Source organism: Hypanus sabinus, chromosome 24 (assembly GCF_030144855.1).
Source record: "Hypanus sabinus isolate sHypSab1 chromosome 24, sHypSab1.hap1, whole genome shotgun sequence".
NCBI lineage: Eukaryota > Metazoa > Chordata > Chondrichthyes > Myliobatiformes > Dasyatidae > Hypanus > Hypanus sabinus.
Window position 1 is genome coordinate 14,199,185 of NC_082729.1, and position 15,217 is coordinate 14,214,401.

The 15,217-nt window shown below is 44.5% G+C and overlaps 1 protein-coding gene across 7 annotated transcripts in view; it reads right to left on the reverse strand.

The window, feature by feature from the left end:
* LOC132380489 (glutathione hydrolase 1 proenzyme-like) overlaps window positions 1–15,217 on the reverse strand; it is a 138,746-nt gene that overhangs the window by 35,805 nt on the left and 87,724 nt on the right. For 6 of the 7 annotated variants that reach the window (XM_059949336.1, XM_059949335.1, XM_059949334.1 and 3 more), the window contains 2 exons: window positions 5,841–6,004; window positions 694–840 (listed from right to left, as the gene is read on the reverse strand). In XM_059949336.1, coding sequence (XP_059805319.1) covers window positions 694–840; window positions 5,841–6,004 — 311 coding nt within the window. The remainder of the gene's footprint in view (window positions 1–693; window positions 841–5,840; window positions 6,005–15,217) is intronic. The other variant, XM_059949340.1, reaches the window with a different exon arrangement.

The following is a 15,217-nucleotide window of genomic DNA, read 5'->3' on the forward strand; positions in this document are numbered from 1 at the left end:
ATTTCTGAATGGACTTCTGAATCTATTTCTGCATTACTTTTTTAATTTGGCTATTTTAGATATAGATATTTACTGTAATTCACGGCTCTTTGCCTGTTATTTTGCATTGCATTGTACTGCTGCTGCAAAGACAACAATTTTCATAACATATGCTGGTGATCAGTGCTGGCCTAGTGGATAAGGCATCGGTCTAGTGATCTGAAGGTCACTGGTTCGAGCCTCAGCTGAGACAGCGTGTTGTGTCCTTGAGCAAAGCACTTAACAACACATTGCTCTGTGTCGACACCGGTGCCAAGCTGCTTGGGTCCCAGTGCCCTTCCCTTGGACAACATCGGTGGCGTGGAGAGGGGAAGGCTTGAAGCTTGGGCAACTGCCGGTCTCCCATACAACCGTGCCCAGGCCTGCGCCCTGGAAACCTTCCAAGGCGCAGATCCATGGTCTCATGAGACTAACGGATGCCTATTATTATAATACTGAACCTGAATCTGATTCTGATTCCGTCAGTGACAGCATACAGCAGCATACAGGTCCCTGCATTTCCATGTGTTGCCAAAGATCACAGAGAACTTACCAGGAGAGCTAATGGGATCTGATCATGTTGGAGCAAATGAATACTCCCTCTCCTGAAGGCTGGAAGACCTTCAGAGATTCACAAACGATGTTGAACACATGAACCTGGAGGTAAAATATTACCTTCGAGGATTTTCAGAATGAGGGCGAGGACGGGTCCGCCTGATGGAGCACCAGGAACGTACAAGGTGTAGTCACCCAACATCACACTTATTGGCGTCTCCTCTCTCGCCTGGTACTGCTTTAGGTCCTTTCGGGAAATCAGACCACCTAGAGAGAAACACAGGCACAACTGACCAATCCAGTCACAGTGGGATGGGTGGGGGGGGGGGGTGGAATTCTTTACCAAAAAAGCAACTTAATTGAACAATCCCTTCATAAAAGGTACACATCAACATGGGAGGTGCCACCTCTGAGATGCTGAGCTATATCTGCTCTTTCTACATAGAACAGTACAACACGGGAAAGGGCTCTTTAGCCTACAATCTTGCGCCAAACTAGCTGAAAAGTAAATTTAAAAAACACCCCAAAACTAATCCTTTCTTCTTACACAATGACAATATCCCTCCATCTTCCTCATATTCGTGTGCTTATCTAAATGTCCCTTAAACGACTCTAATGTACCACACCAGGCATCGCATTCCCGGCATCCACCAGTCTTTGAGTAAAAACTTGCCCCTCACATCCCCCTTGAACCTACCCACTCTCACCTTCAATGCATGCCGTCTGGTATCAGCCATTTTTTCCCTGGGGAGAAGATACTCTCTGCCCACTCTATCTATGACTCTCATAATCTCGCAAGCCTCTATCGGATCTCCCCCCCGCCTCTGCCGCTCCAGAGGAAACAACACATGTTTGTCCATCTTCTTATGATAGAACATGCCCTCTATGCCTCTAAGGAGGGTTTTTTTGGGGGTTCTAATGTTTTTCTGTCATTTATTCTTTGGGGTTTATCCTCTTTTTTGTGGATGTCTATGAAGAATAAGAATTTCAGGTTGTATACTGTATATATTCTCTGATATTAAAATAAACTAGGGAGCTGGCATACATTGAATAGGCTGAAAGGCCTCTTTCTGTGTAGAACAATGGTCTTTGGCTTCTACTTTTGCTGATAATGATTCTCCTCTCTCACTTTTACATTCCTCAGGACCATGTTCTTAGGTAGGTGGCGTTGTGGATAAAGAAGTAGGTTTTCAAAGCTTGCAGAGAGATCTAGGCCAGTTAGAAGAGTGGGCTGAATGATGGCAGATGGAGTTTAATGCTGATAAGTGTGAGGTGCTACATTTTGGTAGGAATAATCCAAATAGGACATACATGGTAAATGGTAGGGCATTGAAGAATGCAGTAGAACGGAGTGATCTAGGGATAATGGTGCATAGTTCCCTGAAGGTGGAATCTCATGTGGATAGGGTGGTGAAGGAATCTTTTGGTATGCTGGCCTTTATAAATCAGAGCATTGAGTATAGGAGTTGGGGTGTAATGTTAAAATTGTACTTTGCATTGGTGAGGCAAAATTTGGAGTATTGTGTACAGTTCTGGTCACCGAATTATAGGAAAGATGTCAACAAAATAGAGAGAGTACAGAGAAGATTTACCAGAATGTTACCTGGATTTCAGCACCTAAGTTACAGAGAAAGGTTGAACAAGTTAGGTCTTTCTTCTTTGGAGCATAGAAGGTTGAGGGGGGACTTGATAGAGGTATTTAAAATTATGAGGGGGATAGATAGAGTTGATGTGGATAGGCTTTTTCCATTGAGAGTAGGGGAGATTCAGACAAGAGGACATGTTGAGAGTTAGGGGGAAAAAGTTTAAGGGTAACCCGAGGGGGAATTTCTTTACTCAGAGAGTGGTAGCTGTGTGGAATGAGCTTCCAGTAGAAGTGGTAGAGGCAGGTTCGGTATTGTCATTTAGAGTAAAATTGGATAGGTATAAGGATAGGAAAGGAATGGAGGGTTATGGGCTGAGTGCGGGCCAGTGGGACTAGGTGAGAATAAGTGTTCGGCACGGACCAGAAGGGCTGAGATGGCCTGTTTCCATGCTGTAATTGTTATATGGTTATATGTTGCTTTCTTTATTTACCCCATTATCCCTGCTTGTTCATTGCACGGTCACTATTGCTATTACTTAATGCCTCCAGCCATACACACTTTGCTTTAGTTCTTTCCTCTTTTGCACACTTTGTTACTTGTTTCTTCTTGCACCTCGTGGCACATCAGGCAGCCATTTCCTTAGCACTTGTCTGTTTTTTTCATATACGAGGCTGAGTTGCTAGCTCGACGTTCAACCCAGCACGGATAGAAACGAGCAAAGGGCCGGCTGGATTCGAAGCCAGGACCACTTGTCTCTAAGTCCAGTGCTGATACCACTACACCACCGGCCTTGCGTTTATTTAAAACTTGCTACATCTCTAATGTTTTCCAACTCTGATTCAAGAGTTTCAGAGAAACATAGAAATCTATAGCACTTTACAGGCCCATCAGCCGACAATGCTGTGTTGACCACGTAACCTACTCTAGAAACTGCCTAGAATTTCCTTACTGCATAGCCTTCTATTTTTCTAAGCTCCATATACCTATCCAAGAGTCTCTTAAAAGACCCTATTGTATCCGCCTCCACCACCATCGCCGGCAGTGCATTCCACACACACACACCACTTTCTGAGTAAAAAACTCACCCCTGATACCACCTCTGTACCTACTTCCAAGCACCTTAAAACTGTACCCCTTGTGTTAACCATTTCAGCCCTGGGAAAAAGCCTCTGACTGTCCACATGATCCATGCCTCTCATCATCTTGTACACCTCAATCAGGTCACCCCTCATCCTCCTTGTAGCAACTTCCAAGCACCTTTCCTACTCCGCTCTTCTTCTCCACAAACCCCACCTAACCAGGTGAGAATGTACGCGAGTGGCATGCAGTTGGCACCACTATCTGGGGCTGGTAGTGGGTATTTGAATGGAAGGGACACAATAAAGATAATGGCACTCATCTCATCCATTAGCAAGTGCGAGTGAGTAAGACAGCTGGATTTACCGTGATACTGGGTAGAACATTTTCACCAATTTCCCCCTCCCCCCAACATATCACACGCCAACATAATTAGGAACAGGCACTTCAATCTGCTCCACCATTCATCTCTTCTCTCTTTCTCTCAGTGCCATTTCCCTTGATTTCCTTAATGTTTAAAAATTAATCTCCATTTTGAAGACAATGACTAATCATAGAGTCATGGAGCTACATGGCATGGAGACAAACCCTTCGTCCCAACTTGGTCAGTGTTTTCCTGAGATAGTCCCATTTACATTCTTATATGATACAAAATTCCAAAGATTCATCACCATCTCTGTGGAGACATTTCTCCTCATGTCAATCCTAAAAGTCCAACCTTTTATTTTGAGACAGTAATTCCCGATTCTAGGCTCCTCAGCCAGATGGAACGTCATGTCTATTAAGAATGGTGTAAATTTCAATAATATCACCACTCGTTCTTCTAAACCTGATAAATTTTAGGTTTAGCGCCCCCCCCCCCCCATCCTCTCCTCGCACAGCGGAACCACTATCCGAGAAACGCTTGCTCTCTGAGTTGGGGAATTCACTTGCAAACGTTTTGTCAGCGTGCAAGGAGACATTGTCAGTTGATCGGTTCCCTCCGCAGTCTTCACTCCTCTCTCCAGGGCGCTGGAGCCTTTTGCTTTTCGGCCGCTGGGTTCATTCAAACACCAGCCCCGACAGAATGAAAAGTTATTCTTGACAAGAGCCGATTTCACTTGCTGTCCGTCATGGTTACTCCTCACTCTATGGTGCTGAGGCTATGAAGACTGCCCCGGCTACTGTGCTCCATGCCCGCCAAGGCCTGGAGAGAGTGGACATGAAGGGGATGTTTCCTGTGGTGGAGAGTCTAGCGCAAGAGGGCACAGAGACTCAGAAGAGAAGGACATCCCTTTAGAACAGAGACGGATGAATTTCTTCAGCCAGAGAGTGGTGAATCTGTGGAATTCATTGCCATAGGTGGCTGTGGAGGTTAAGTTATTGCGTATACATAAAGCAGAAATTGATAGGTTCTTAATTCATTGGGCGTCAAAGGTTACAGAGAGAAGGCAGAAGAATAAGCTTATGTGGGGTAATAAATCAGCCATGATGGAATGGCGGAGCAGACCCAATGGGCCAAATGACCTAGTTCTATTCCTATGTCTTATGAGTTAATAATCTTTTCTCTTCCAGAGAGAACACTGATTGAACCTTTGTTTAATGTCATATCTGCAAGACGGAAGCTCCAAGTGAGCCTGTCTCCACCAGATCCAACCTGGGTTTTCTAGTTCCATTTCTGGAGCAACTACAGTGCTGGTGTTGGCAGCATCCTTCTTACCGATGGCACCCACTACTCAGGCCAAACCAGTTACAGTAACAATGCCTTGCTTCCTTCACAATTGCAAGAACTCAGGGTCATTTAGACATCAGTGGCCAGTGGCTAGACCTCTGCCCTCAAGTGGTGTCTCCCTCTTTCAATGATGTTGGAGGACATTACCGGAGAGCTGTGTTTATGGATTGGACTATTGAGTTTATGGATTGTGGACTTCTTCAGTCTTGTAGTTTTTATGTTCTGTGTTTTTGCCTGTTCCTTCTTGCTTTGTTTTGCGAGGGGAAGGGTTGATGTCCTTGTTGTGCTTTGTTAGTTTTATTGTGCGGAGGTGGGGGGTGGTCGATGTTTTTGGTACATTTGTGTGGGAGAGGGGGGTATCGGAGGTCAATGCACTTGCTCCATTTTGTTAGTTGTTTCTTGGTGCGGCCGAAGGGTCTTTTGGGTTGATGGTTGGGTTGCTGTTGTTTTTTTGTGTGTGTGGGGGGGTGGTTTTGATGGGCCTCTTTGAACGACTGCCATGGTTTTTCTTTGTTCCGTGGCTATCTGGAGAAGATGAATCCCAGAGACGTATAGTACATACATACTTTGATAATAAGTGAATCTTTGCCCTTCACAATTACCCTTTGCCAGCTGATGCCAATTCAATTTCTAATCTTAGTTGCCATCTTCCATCGAATTGCATGGGGCTATAACGTTCAGATCAGTCTATTATGTGAGAGTGAATCAAACACTTGCTAAAATACGGCTGAATATTTCTTATTTTGCCCAGAGTTCAACATATTAAATAACAGATTCTGAAAGTATTCACTACTATATAATTAAAACTGAAACACAATTAAAACAAAAGCACTGGAGACAGGTTCTATATTTGCTTTCAGTTAATTGACATGTTTATATTCAGAGAGTTGTACCTGATTGGCTAACAGAATGAACAATGTCCTCAGCAATAGGTCCGTCGTAAAAAGCGTCTGGCCCTTCATCTGCTATCGTTTGCAGTGTATCCGCTAATTGTGGAAAATATATTAGGTCATTTTCATTCAAAATTCTGTTGCTGTTTTTCTTACAGAACACATCACTGTGGAAATAAAAGATTTTTTTTTAATGATCGTCATTTTCCCCCTCCTGGTGAGCGGTAGGGTAAATTCAACAATTCCATGCTCCCAGTGGATGAGCTGAGGAAAGGGCGTTTCTTTCTCCACGGAAGCTGCTTGGCTTTCCGAGAAATTTCAGCATTTTCTATTATTCTTCCAGTGGGATGACTTAGAAGAACAGAAGGATGGATAAAAAGTACTCTATTGTAGTGCAGAATCTCTGGCTTTAGTTCTATTGAAACAAAGCTCCGCGCTGAGAGCACAGGATTGGTGAATATATCCTTGAAAGACTTCTATTCATGAAAAGACGATTCTGTTGAAATATGCCCTTGGGTTAATAGCACCAAACATGTTGTATTGTTACATTAGCACATTGTATCTGAAATTCATTCTTTTGACTTCCCAACTGGGATGAATTACTCAACCATTCTACTTTAAAAGTAACATTAGCAAAAACATTATTTTCTTTCATTGTATTTTGTAAGTTAGCAAATCACACCAAGAATTTAAAAAAAACTACCGATTTGCATAACTTATAGCTCAGCTATTACCAACAACCACCACAGGAAGGCAGCATCCATCACCGGAGATCCCTACCATCCGGGCCGTGCTCTTTTCTCGCTGCTGCCATCAGGTAGAAGGTACAGGAACCTCAGGACTCGCACCACTGGGTTCAAGAACAGTTCCTACCCCTCAAGCATCAGGCTTTTGTACAAAAGGGGATAACTACACTCACTTGCCCATTCACTGGGATGCTTCCACAACCAATGATCTCACTTCAAGGATTCTTTATCTTGTTATCTCACGTTCTCATTATTTATTGCTATTTATTTATATTTGCAGTTACACAATTTGTTGTCTTCCATGCTCTACTTGCTCTTTCATTGATCCTGTTTACAGTCACTATTCTATAGATTTGCTGAGTATGCCTGCAAGAAAATGAATCTCAAGAGTTGTATATGGTGACATGCATGTACTTTGATAACAAATTTACTCTGAACTTTGAGTTCACGGACACATATAACATGATGGACAATTGGCAGTGATAAAAAAGGCACTCTCTAAGTACTTCCCTAAGTGTGTGACTTCTACTTAATTTAAATTGCATACTGGGATTAACACTCAACTGTGATAACTCAGATCCTGCTTGAAGGTAGAATGGTACAAAAAAAACCTGCTGGCTCCTTAGCTTCAGCTAGTATGTATGAAAAAGTGGCTGTATTGTTTGGAATGGTGATTGCTGAGAAGTTAACCCTGCGAATGTGGAAAGTGGACTCTGTGCCTACGTATGATCTGCGGCTGAGAGAACGGGCAAACACTTTACATCTGGAGAGACCGAGACTATGTAATGAGGACAGAGGGGACGTCTTTGAAAGGATATGGGGCCCTGTACTGGACTTTCTTAAGGGGCGAGGACTCAGGTTTTCTGGTGTGGTGCCCCTCTGCTGTGTATGTTTACTTTTGCCTTTATTTTTTTCTCTCTCTTTTGCTGCTCAATATTTAATTTGATTTTGTTATGGTTGTGGTTTCTGCGGAGGTGCTGTATTTTCTTCCGTTAGTTCTTTTTTGTTAGTTTTTTCCAAGTCTGTTCACATAAAACAATAAAATATATATATTTTTTAAAATCTAACATGCTGAAGTTTATTTATGCTTGAAATGGGCTTAACTCTATTTTCTGTAAGTCCACAATAGAAAGTTGCCTTTGACAAGGATAATGAAATCTTGTGAGAAATAGTTTGTTATCACTCAGAAACATTGACCAAATCCTTTGCCCATCGGGAAAGAAATAGAAATGTTACACTTGACCATCTATTTCATATCCTATGTAATTTTAACAACATTGTCAAGTCCTCTGGGTGTATAACAGGCAGAAGTCTGACCCCATCATTTTCTCAGTGACAAAGGTAGGCTAAATTTGCCCAGTTTCGGCTTGTGCTAAAATCTTAGGCACATGTACATATATATAAACAGCTCGGGTGCCTAAGACTTTTGAACATTCCTGTAGTAATTTTACGTAATGCACTGTACTGTCACCACAAAAAAACCCAGATTTCATGACGTATGTGAGTGATGAGAAACTTGATTCTGATATGGGTCTCTATTGTGGACTGAGAGTGGGAAGGGGGCAGGGAGAGGGCAATCATGGTTGGGGAAAGGGGATGGAAGCAGGAAGCACCAGAGAGACGTTCTGTAATTACTAGTAGCATTACTAGAACGTTGCCTGGGTTTCAGCACCTAAGTTACAGGGAAAGGTTGAACAAGTTCGGTCTTTATTCTTTGGAGCGTAGAAGGTTGAGGGGGGACTTGATAGAGGTATCTAAAATTATGAGGGGGATAGATAGAGTTGACGTGGATAGGCTTTTTCCATTGAGTGCAGGTGAGATTCAAACAAGAAGTCATGAGTTGAGAGTTAGGAGGCAAAAGTTTAAGGGTAACACGAGGGGGAATTTCTTTACTCAGAGAGTGATAGCTGTGTGGAACGAGCTTCCAGTAGAAGTGGTAGAGGCAGGTTCGGTATTGTCATTTAAAGTAAAATTGGATAGGTATATGGACAGGAAAGGAATGGAGGGTTATGGGCTGAGTGTGGGCCAGTGGGACTAGGTGAGAGTAAGCGTTCGGCACGGACTAGAAGGGCTGAGATGGCTTGTTTCCGTGCTGTAATTGTTATATGGTTATATAAAGATCAATAGACCAATTATGTGGGATCAAGTAACCTTTCCTGGTGCCTTGGGGCTGGGTGTGTCTACAGTCACGCTGCACTCCAATCCCTGGCACCTCTTCTCTGCCACCTGTCCCACACCCCTCCCCGGCACTCCATCTTCACCATTCCCAGCATCCTTTGCTCCCACCAGATTCTCAAACTTGCTCTCCAGTCCACATTGACAAATACAGAACTGTCCAAAAGTCTTGGCACCCTAGCTCCATACATATATATATATATATATATGAGACTAAGACTTATGCACAAAACTGCATGTATAATAATGTTAGATGAACCCAGGATTGCCCAAGATGTCTTAATTTTGTAGACATTGCTCAGATTGCCCTAAGTCATTCACCCTTGTGATATGACAAAGAGATTTCTCTCTCCCATATACACCTCAGTGGCCACTTTTTTTAGATACACCTGCTCGTTAATGTAAATATCTAATCAGCCAATCATGTGGCAGCAACTCAGTGCATAAAAGCATGCAGACATGGTCAAGAGGTTCAGTTGTTCAGACAAAACATCAGAATGGGGAAGAAATGTGATCTGAGTGATTTTGACTGTGGAATGATTGTTGGTACCAGAGGCAGTGGATTAAGTATCTCGGAAGTTGCTGATCTCCTGAGATTTTCATTGCACGGTCTCTGAGGATTTCAGGGAATGGTACAAGAACCAAACAACATCCATTGGGTGGCAGCTCTGTGGGCTAAAATGCCTTGTTGATGAGAGAGGTCAAAGGGGAATGGTCAGACTGGTTCAAGCTGACAGGAAGGCAACAGTAACTCAAATAATCACACATTGCAACACTGGTGTGAATGCACAACACGTCAAACCTTGAAGTGGATGGGCTACAGCAGCAGAAGACCATGAACATACACTCAGTGGTTACTTTATGAGGTACATCATCAGCCTTTCAAAATACACCTTGCAAATGCATAATATTAAGTTAAATGTACAAAACAGCTGTAATGATTGGACAGAATAACTCCAGAAAGTTCATAAAAATTAGATTGTTACTGAAGCCCAGACCAGGACTGGGACATTTTCTTTCAGCATTCATCTTAGTAATTTGGTCCTGGCTTTTATGTTGCGGTATCGTTTCCTGGATGGTAGCAGCTGGAACAGTTTGTGGTTGGGGTGACTCGGGTCCCCAATGATCCTTTGGGCCTTTTTTTCACAGCTGCCTTTGTAAATGTCCTGAATCATGGGAAGTTCACAACTACAGAATCGCTGGGTTGTCTCTGCAGAGTCCTGTGATTGAGGGAGGTACAGTTCCCACACCAGGCAGTGATATAGCCAGTCAGGATGCTCTCAATTGTGCCCCTGTAGAAAGTCCTGAGGTCTCTGAGCTTCTTGTCGAGTCTGGATGGAGCTAAGGTGTTGAATGCTGAACTGTCGTCCAAGGACAGCATCCTCACATAAGCATCCTTCTCCTCCAGATGTGTAAGGATATTATGTAAAGCAGTGGCTATTGCATTGTCTGTTGTGTTGTGTCAATAGGCGAATTGTAAGGGGTCCAGTGTGGGTGGTAGCATATTGCAGATGTAGTCCTGACCAGCCTCTCAAAGCATTTGCTTATTATTGAGGTGAGTGCGATAGGATGCCAGTCGTTCAGGCACGTTACCTTGGTCTTGTTTGGTACAGGGACAATGATGGATAATCTGAAGCAGGAGGGCACTCTACATTGGGAGAGGGAGAGATTAAAAATGTCTGTAAACACACCTGCCAGATGTGCAGTGCACAATCTGCGTACTTGCCCTAAGATGCCTTGTGACTGTCCACCTGATGGGAACATCTGCATACCTCAGCCTCATACCTCATACCTCAGCCTCCGAGATGACCAGATTTCAGGTAGTAAAGGTGGCTCTTCTCAGAAGCTCAAGAGTTAGTGACATTGAACTGAGCGTAAAAGTGATTAGCTCATCCGGGAGAGAGTCCACGATGTTGGTGGCACCACAACGTTTGGCTTTGAAATCTGCGATGGTGTGCAGCCCTTGCCACAAGTCCCGTGTGCTGCTCGTTGCGAATCTTAACTCAATCTTCTCCCTGTATAGTTGTTTCGCCGCCTTGACAGCTTTGCGCAGATCGTAGCTGCTTTTCTTGAGCTCCTGCTGATTGGCGGCAACGTAAGCTCCGTGTCGTGGGTAAGTGCTGCTCGCACGGAACAGGTACGTTCTATCTGCGACCATGAGGGTTTCCTCCGGGTGCTCCAGTTTCCTCCCACAGACCAAGATGTTCTGCTTGGTAGGTTAACCAGTCATTGTAAAGAGTCCTGTGATTAGGCTATGAATAAATTGGGGTGAGGGGTAGTGTGGGGTGAGGGGTGAGGGGTGGAGTGGGGTGATGGGTGGTGTTGGGTGAGGGGTGGTGTGGGGTGGTGTGGGATGAGGGGTGGTGTGGGGTTAGGGGTGAGGGGTGGAGTGGGATGAGGGGTGGTGTTGGGTGAGGGGTGATGTGGGGTGAGTTGTGGAGTGGGGTGAGGGGTGGTGTTGGGTGAGGGGTGAGGGGTGGTGTGGGGTGAGGGGAGGTGTGGGGTGAGGGGTGGTGACGGGTGAGGGGTGGTGTTGGGTGAGGGGTGGAGTGGGGTGAGGGGTGATGTTGGGTGTGGGGTGGAGTGGGGTGAGAGGTGGTGTTGGGTGTGGGGTGAGAGGTGGTGTTGGGTGTGGGGTGAGGGGTGGTGTTGGGTGGGGGGTGAGGGGAGGTGTGGGGTGAGGGGTGGTGACGGGTGAGGGGTGGTGTTGGGTGAGGGGTGGCGTTGGGTGAGGGGTGGAGTGGGGTGAGGGGTGGTGTTGGGTGAGGGGTGGAGTAGGGTGAGGGGTGGTGTTGGGTGTGGGGTGAGGGGTGGTGTGGCTGAGGGGCAGTGTGGGGTGAGGGGTGAGGGGTGGTGTTGGGTGAGGGGTGGCGTTGGGTGAGGGGTGGAGTGGGGTGAGGAGTGGTGTTGGGTGAGGGGTGGAGTGGGGTGAGGGGTGGTGTTGGGTGAGGGGTGGAGTGGGGTGAGAGGTGGTGTTGGGTGTGGGGTGAGGGGTGGTGTGGCTGAGGGGCAGTGTGGGGTGAGGGGTGGTGTGGGGTGGCGTGACCAAAATGGCCAGAGGGGCCTATTCTGAGCTGCAACTTAATTTTTTAAAAATTAATTAAAACTCAATTATTAGCAACAGAAACGCAAAGCTTAATTAAACTCAGGTAAATTTATCTTAAAAGTGTTAATTTTAATTGAAAAAGTAGCAAATGATTAATTTCACTTAATTTTTAACTGAGAGCCAGCAGCCCCATGTAAATTATTGGGCCAGTACTGGATGATCACAAGTTATGAAGGGTCAGATAAGAATAACATTGCTCAGGTCAATGTCGAGCGGCTCAGGTATTCCTGAGTCTCCACCCAGGACTTGTGTGACTGACAGTAGTGAAAACTGAGCTACTGACACAAAGAAGGAAGCCCTGAGCACTGCAAGAGATGGAGGACCTTCGCTGGTGCTCAAAATGCCAGCGGCGTAACAGGCAGTGTGTAAGTAATCAACCTCAGCCTTAAATATACCCAATGATGGCCTTCACAGCCGCCTGTAGCAACGAATTCCACAGATTCACCACTCTCTGGCGAAAGAATCTCCTCCTCATCTCCATTCTAAATGGACGTCACTCTGTTCCGAGGCAGTGTCCTCTGGTCCCGGACCTGCACCGCCGCCCCCCCCCCACCAGAGGAAACATCCTTACTCTTCATCTGCCTGCTACCCCCTTGCTGTAATTACGCTCTGTTGCACCAGCCTCTAGACACAGGGGCCACTTTACTAGGTGGCTCCAACAATCAAAGTGACAGATTTTCTCTTGTTACGTATTCAGGCAACAATAAATATATGAGTTCGGCAAGGGTTTCTTATAACAAACAACACGTTTATTAAACACAGAAAACAAACCCCCCAAAAGTAAACAAACACTACCGTAACCGGAAACAGCTGCTGAGCGGCAGCCCAAACAGTTCTTAAAGCGATATTGCAGAAACAGTTCTTTAAAGTGGTATTGCCAAAAGTTCGATATGCTCACAGTCCATTTAAAAGGAGAGACTTTAGAAGATGATTTAAATTCTCTTTCGCGTCGCTTGCTTCGATCCCCGATGTCGAACTTCCCACGAAAAATTCACGAAACAGAACGGCTTAAAGGCACTGACCTTTCCTTCTCCACTACCTTCAATCCTTTCTGGTTAAACCCAGGGATTAACACGAAGATAGTCAACGAAATCCTTCCAAATAAGGATCAAACAAAGGTCGAAACCCGTTTCACCGTAGAAAGCGATTCTCCTTGATCTTTAACTTCCGAACTTTGATCTTCACTCTCCATTGTCTCGAACTAGCAGAATCGTAAAGAACCTGCTGGCAATGACCTTTTAAACTTTAGGCATTAAATAAAACTTCATCTTTCAACTAAACTGCGTCATCACTTAAAACACGCAGTGGCACGAAGTCAACCTGGCAAATCCAGCCATGAACTGCCCCTCCTCACAAGGTGGGGTCTACCTTTTATAACCTGTAAAAAAAACCTGTCACATGATCTCTACTGGCGGGAAAATGACGTCATTCCACCATCACAAGACCATTACCTCAAGTCCAGTATAACTTCAACCCCAGTCACGTGACAAGGGCACCACTGTCATGTGTCACGAGTACGTAACACTCTCCATTCCAGATGTTTGGTCTGAACAACAACTGAGCCTCTTGACCATGTCAGCATGCTTTTATGAATTAAGTTGCTGTCACATGATTGGCTGATTAGTACAGTCGGCCCTCCTTATCCTCGAGTTCCACATGCGCTAATTCAACCAACCGCAAATCAAGAAAACCAGGAAGTGCTCTTCCAGCACTTGTTGTTCGAGCATGTACAGACTTTTTTTCTTGTCATTATTCCCTAAACAATTCAGTATAACAACTATTTTACAGAGCATTTACATTGTATTGAGTATTATAAGTAATCTCGAGATGATTTAAAGTATACGGGAGGATGTGCATGGGTTATCATGGATCGGGATCGAAAAAAATCGGAAGTTCTCTTACTAAGTAAGTTGGAACAGGTACATCCGGTATTATTTAGCGTCAGCTAGTCAAACGTTTGTCTTATTATATAGTATACTATAGTATATAATGGAAGTTCCCGAGTTTGATCCACTGACAGACCACTTCCGAGCGCACTCTCCAACCGTGCCGGGTTGATGTGGAGGATCAAAAACCCAAAACCCCAAAACCTAATAATTAAACCACTGCGTTGCTTAGTGACAATTGTAGCTTTCATCATCTTTAAAACTGTTCTGATCGTTGACCGGCTGTAGCCTATCGCTTTTCCAATGACTAATGGCATTTCACCTTTTTCCAGTCGCTTTATTATTTCCACTTTATCTTCAATCGTGATTATTTTCATGAACAGAAACACTGCGGATTCAGAGCTCCACCGCCTTGTCCTAATGTCCACCGCACTCAGACAGGTTAAATAAGGTCTGGGGTTCCGCTGGGTCCTAAGGTCCACCGCATTGAGACAGGTTGAATATGGGACTTGAGCATCCGCGTTTTTTGGTATCCGCGAGGGGTCCCGGAACCAATCCCTCGTGGATAAGGAGGGTATTTATGTCAACAAGGTGTTAAGTGTACTGTAAGTGGTGTCCGAGTGTACATCAATACTACAGGCACCCAGTCACCCTTCTGAGATATCACGTTCCCACAAAAAGGGTATTGTCACTTGGTAGAATAGTCACAGCAGTCTCAATTTAAATACTGATGCAAACAGTATTTACCAAACCACATCTCTACACATCTGCTCCTCCACCCTTCCTGATCAACCTCCCAACCTGAAGCCATCTCAGAACTCCATTCAAACACAAATTAAAATTAAAACGCTATATCCTCAATATTACGATTTGTTACTAAGTTCCTGGACGTTCGTCAATGGGAACAAACTAAGAGGGCAAGCGGAATCCAATTCAAGTTCATTACCACGGTCTTAGATGGCATGAAATTTGTTGTTTTGTGGCAGCCGTACAGCCCAAAGATATAAAATTACACTAAATTACAAAATAAAGAGGTGTCACCCCACAACAATCAGGCTCTTGAACAAAGGGGATAACTACACTGACTTGCCCATCTATTGAGATGTTCCCACAACCGATGATCTCACTTTGATGACCCTTTTTCTCATGTTCTCACTATTTATTGCTATTTATTTGTATTTGCATTCCCACAATTTGTTGCCTTCTGCACTCTGGTTGATCTTTCACTGATCCTGTTCACAGTTACTATTCTATAGATTTGCTGAGTATGCCTATAGGAAAATGAATCTCAGGGTTGGACATGGTGACATATATGTACTCTGATAATAAAATTTACTTTGAACTTTGAAAATAAAGATATAGTGCAAAAAAAAAGGAATAGTAAGGTACTATTAATGGACCATTCAGAAATTTGATAGGAAGAAGCACTGAGTGTGGGCCTTCAGGCTCCTGAACCTTCTCCCCAGT